Source organism: Quercus lobata, chromosome 4, assembly GCF_001633185.2.
Source record: "Quercus lobata isolate SW786 chromosome 4, ValleyOak3.0 Primary Assembly, whole genome shotgun sequence".
NCBI lineage: Eukaryota > Viridiplantae > Streptophyta > Magnoliopsida > Fagales > Fagaceae > Quercus > Quercus lobata.
In genome coordinates this window covers 40,309,426-40,315,095 of record NC_044907.1, presented here as the reverse complement: position 1 = coordinate 40,315,095, position 5,670 = coordinate 40,309,426, and the positions used below count along the sequence as shown (strand labels likewise).

The following is a 5,670-nucleotide window of genomic DNA, read 5'->3' as shown; positions in this document are numbered from 1 at the left end:
GTTAAATAGGGCCCAAATCCTGTCTGGCTCTTCGGACCAGGGACTTGAAAAAATAAGGTTCGCAGCCAGTGCGCCTAATTATTAACTATCGTTCTATTCACGTATTCATTCACTTATGCTCGGTTATCAACAGTTAGTGAAGAAATAGACATCCATTCATAAAAAAAAAAAGGTAGACAATAATATTTGAAAGAAAATAACCTTTGTCATTAAAATCTAAAAGCAGTTCTGTTTACAAACACTGGCGAGGCAAAACAAAACAAAATACAAAAAATGAGACAAATAAATCCTACACTAGTCTCCTAAGAGCCCTGAGCAGGAGTGGGCTGACCATCAGCTGCTTGGGTCCCCGGGGCAACCTCCTTGGCCTGTACGACGATCTCGTTGATGGAAAGGCTGTCCTCAGGTGGCTTGTCCTGCGCGGCCTGCTCCTCGCCCCCAGCTTCGAGAATAAAGGAGTCTGTTGGAAGGGGCTCTTTGGAGGCATCCTGGTCAGGAATTTCGCGTACATCCTCTGGGAAGAAGATGTTCTCAGCCTTCCTGAGATCAGAATCCGCTGGGACAACTGCCCGATCCAGGGCTACACCCCAAGACGTGGTGATGTATTCCCTGCAGACAATGGCTACCTCCTCGGCCAGCCTAGCCTCAGCATTATGAACTCCACGCTCATAGGAGGCCGCCACAGCCTTCTCAGCAGCTTCCTTGGCCAAGCGGGCCTCCTCCTTAGTCCTTGCAAGCTCAGCCTTGAGCGTGGAGACCGCCTGCTGCTTCGCCGTAAGTTTCTCATCAGCTTGCTTTTCGGCATTCTTAAGGCCGACCTCCGCGCTCGCGTGAGCCTTCTTCACCTCCTTTATTTCTTTATCCTGACGATCAAAATCCTGTTTGAGATCACCAGCAGCCTTCTCGGCGGCATAGCGGGACTGAGCCACCCTATGCAAGTCCTCGCGAGCCTTCTTGGCCCATTCCTTTGCAACAAAAATCTGTTGAGTGACCTGCGCTCGGAAGTAAATAAAAACCCTATTAAAACATGACGATAATAGGGTGCGCAATATAGGGACGAGATAGAAGATTCCACTTACCATGGCCATGTCCCTCTTCAAGGACATGAAAAGTTCTGGCTGGCGAGTCTTTCTGAGCCCCTCCATATCATGAGGCAAGAGAAGAGGTTGCTGCAGGGCCTCGGCCAAGTATGATGCCTACTCTCGTTGGGATTCCCATAGGGTCGCATCCCAAGGGATCGGGGCGCCATCCAATTTGATCCGAGGCGACCATGTTCGTTGTTCCCTACGAGTGGCTGCCTCGTCTCGGGTATCAGTGGACCTAGTCCTCTTATCTCGGGGCTCTTTCGTTTCCTTGCCCTTCTTCTGAGGTCTGGCCTTCTCACGGCCAATCTCTCCCTCCTCCGTTTCTTCTACCTGCCTTTTTCGCCTTAAGTTAGGCATAGGCAGCAGCGCCGCATCCGACGAGGGGGGAGGGAGAGGAGGAGCGGGAGCCTTAGTGGCAGCTTGTTCCTTCGAGACATCCTTAGAGGACTGCCCCTTGCTCCTGTTGGATAGAAGGCCCTTGAGGCCTGTCCTCGGCTTCAAGTCCATTCCTTCTTCTTCAATTTCTTCACTGGTGTCAACTTGTGCGATGACTAGACCAGTATCAGGAGCCGCTGAAGCACGGTCTAGATCGGCGTCGGAGTCCGAGAGCTCTACTTCCCTGGCCGACACCTCTCCTTCCTCGAGAAAATGGAACTGGTCTATTTGTTCTTCCAAGGATGAATGCGAAGAACCAGCCTCCTCTTCTGGGATAATCACTGGGGGAAAGGCACGTTGGGGAGGCAGCTGAATAGGAGGTAAGTCTGTTGAAGCAAGGAACCCCGGTATGGATACGTCAATACGTGCCAATCTTGGACTGCCAGCCCTTATAGCTTGGCCGGGGTCCACTAAGGATCGAGTGAGAGGAACGTAGTCCAAAATCAAAGGAGCCGACCGTAATTGTCCGTCCTCGCTCACGAAAATCTCAGATCTCAGGAGGAAATTTAGAGCCGGGACGTTGACCAAGCTCAGCCGAGGGGATGTTCGCTCCTTGTCTGCAAAGGCCGTTAAAGGGTTTGTGTTAGTCTGAGGAGGCATGCTACCAAACCAATAAGTTTAAAAAGGAAAAGAAAGAAAGAAAGAAAAAAAGAAAGGGGGAGAGCTCGAAACTAAGGTCCTCCCCACGGAATCTAATTCTAAGACACCCCACCTGGCTCTCCTGCCCTAGTCGGACAGTGAAGGCCGTCATGCCATGGTCCGGAGACGATCAGATGGTCGTCCTTCAAGCCTTTGCTGGACTTGGGAAGACAAGATATCAACCTCACTTCGTCAGTCCTGGACTTTAGGTAATATGAGTCGTCGAGCTTATGGCATTCATAAAGATGAACCACGTCGTGCCATGAAAGGCCGAGGTTCATCTGGTCGTTTAAAGCGTCGGCGCACCCCAGGATCCGGAACAGGTTCGCGGTGCACTGGTGTGGGGCCAACCTATGACCACGTAGGTAGTCCCTAGTTATTCTCCCCATTGGAATTGTCATTCCTCCTTCCACGAAGGCTATCATTGGAATTGCGACTTCCCTCGTTCTTCTCTTGAACAAAATTTCCTCCTGGTGGCAATACTCTAAACCTACCTCCGGTGGAATACGATACTTCGCCCTGAAGCCCGCTATACCGGCCGGAGAGTTTACCATTTTTTCAAGCCTACCCATCCCCTCTAATCCTAGACAACGTGAAGGCAGTTTGTCTAATGAAGAGTAACGAAGAAGAAGCGTGCACTTACGGGTAAGAAGCTCGATGGAATCTTCAAGAGAACGGCGGCGAAGGTAAGAACGCGCTGAAGGAGAAGGCTCTAAGGTGTTCTGAATACTGGAGTGTTCGTCAAAAGCGAGGAAGGAACGCCTTCCAAAACCTTATATACTCAGAGGGAGTTGGACAGACACGCTCCCGCCTAGAGCAAATAAAATGTTGTCCACCGTTGATCCGGTCTCCAACCGTTGGATTGAAAGAACGTAAAACTCCAAAAGCTGCAGTTACTTCCCCCAGGGTCAATAAATGCCTGAGCATTAATGAGGCACGTAAGGGCACGCCTCCACACGTGCAAAGCAGGGATCCCCAGCGAACTATCCAGTGGGTATCAAAATCCCGCCTTTCCTCCTTGGATCAAGAAGAAAGAGTCGGAATTTTGAGGGGTTATTGTGGGGGTAAAGTTCATCAGTCAACAGTGGGCCTTGGCACCCATGCGAGGCCCAACCATAACAGGAAGTGAGGACATAGCCAGAGGACTTCCAGCCCAACCCTGTTGGGACCGGGCCGAGTCTGTTTAAGAGGCGTCCGAAGAGGAATGTCTCCTCGGACGCATCAAATGGGAGTCCAACACACACCCTTCACATAGTGGGAAATCGTCCCAAATCGAAGGAAAATTCTGGACGCACAGGGGGGCAACCACAACTGCCGCATTAAATGCAAGGAAGCTACTTTTCCAGCCGCATTAATGTGGAGAGGACAGGAGAACAGTATTATCTTGGCCAGTGCAACTCACAGAAAAGGAGGATGATGTCCTATGGGACAGACACTCAAGTAGAGGCCCAGATGATCAACAAGTGTAGGGCCATTATCATTCGAAGGATGCTATATAAGAGAAGAAAACCCCCATGATCAAGGGAGGGGGAGCGGGAGAGCAAAAAGTAAGGAAAGAGAGAGAAAAGGAGAGAAGTTCTGTAAGAAAAGCCTAAGTTGTTGTTCCATGAACTGTTATCCCAGGAGGCTTAATAAAACGTTCCCACGTTTAAATGGTAGCATGGCTTACTAACAATTACGTGCACTCTGTCTTGACCTAGTTCTTCGACCCACTCTCTACAAATTCATTGTTAAGGGTCTTTTGGGCCAGAATCGCCTGCTCACTGGGCCTGGGCCCCAAAATCCATCCTTACACCAAACAACTCAAATAGTAAGATTCAATTCAATTCAATTCTTTGACTTTCCTTCTCTTTCTCTCAACTTCACTCTGGGGATTGGTGTGTCCATAGGCGGCCTAGATGCATTGTCCTCATTTATTAAAAATACAAAATTATGATAGATGAATTTAACAATCAAAATAAATATAAAATTTAGTTCAATCAAAATAAATATAAAATTTAGTTTAATTTCTTAAAATTTTTGGTAATAAGATTTTGGTCAGAATAAAAATTTTCAATTTCTTGAAATTTTTTTTTTTAATGGAAAGATTGTATTTTAAATATTAATTTAGATGGAATAAAACCATTTCCTCGTGAGCTAAACATGCACAATAATAATAAAACAAATTTCCTTTATCCAATAAAAAAAATCTACAATGCCCCTGTCCACTTGACAAAATCTATAATGCCTCTAGCATGCTGGATTAGATAATGGGTTAATGAGCCGACAAAACCTATTTAAACACCCTTAGATTGTTTAGATGAAACCATAATCACTTCATGGATTGATGGGTTTAGATTTATGTTTTAGTAAATATGACTTTCGATTTGGTGTTCTTATTGTTTATAAATTGATTATAAAAAAAAATTGTTATTATTTATAAATAGGAGTTGGTGTTTATTGTCTAATGAGTGCGTCTTGGGGATTTTAAAGGATGTAAGCAATTTATAAATTTGGGGCCAAATGTGGTATGACAGAAAAATTAGTTCCTAAAAGAATCACTTTATAGTAGCTCAAAATGAACATTATTTTAGATTCTCCTACATTATAGAAATTTAATGAAGCATACCTGAGTTTTGCCCTTTATATAATTAGGGAATGAACATTATATAGTAAGTTTAGTACCAAAATCTCATCTTATAAGAGCAAGATGGAGCAGGTCATGGGTTCAAGACACACTGGGTTTGTGTGTAACTTACCAATAAAAAAAATAGCATGGAGATGCTTAAAATTATGGTTCTTGGGTTTCTTTACAATCACATCAATAACATAACCAGGAAAAAAAAAAAATTTAACATCAAGAAATTTCACTATAAGAAGTTGTTGACATTTACTGCTCGTATATATGTACATGCAGTAGAATATAGAATATAGGCTAGAGCTTTCCAGGTAACCAAAACTTTAACACCCTTGGAAGTTCAGCATAATGGCAAATGAAAATTCGCTGCTGAATATGAAAAGCTTCATCCTTTAGCAAGTTTAATTTGTGGGGATAATGAGTCACTGCAACCTGCAATAAAAGTTCTGGAAAGTGATTTCTTGAAATTTAATAGACGTCTTCCAATTATATATATTTATCCTTTGAATTTTCTTTTTTGATTGTCAAAGTTAATAGATACCATCTTGTAGCATTTTGAGCTTACTTGTAACTCTTGGCTCCTACACCATAATTATATTTACTATACCATGCCAATCCTTGCTTTTCAGGAAAATGATAAAGCTGGCTTGGAATTTTCCAATTTTAATTTCAATTTTTTTCATCATGGTAACTATATGTGGCTATGGCATCTAAACCTTTGTGCCTTGTACTGGTAAACATAATTTCTATAGTCAATGCCAGCTCTTGTGAAGGTTTTGTTTTGAATTTTAGCACCTCTCATGCACAAAGTGCTTGGAGGTGTAGGAAGACAAGAGTTCGAGCTGTAAGGTTAGTAGTCATATTGTAACTATCAAAAAAAAAAAAAATTGCACT

General features: G+C 44.2%; 1 protein-coding gene across 1 annotated transcript; it reads right to left on the bottom strand.

The window, feature by feature from the left end:
* Positions 1–302: 302 nt before the first annotated feature.
* LOC115985188 (uncharacterized protein CG45076-like) lies at positions 303–1,145 on the bottom strand. Its single transcript, XM_031108155.1, has 2 exons — positions 1,080–1,145; positions 303–992 (listed from the first exon to the last, which is right to left on the bottom strand). Exons 1-2 carry the CDS (start codon positions 1,143–1,145, stop codon positions 303–305), a joined length of 756 nt encoding a protein of 251 aa, XP_030964015.1.
* Positions 1,146–5,670: the final 4,525 nt, after the last annotated feature.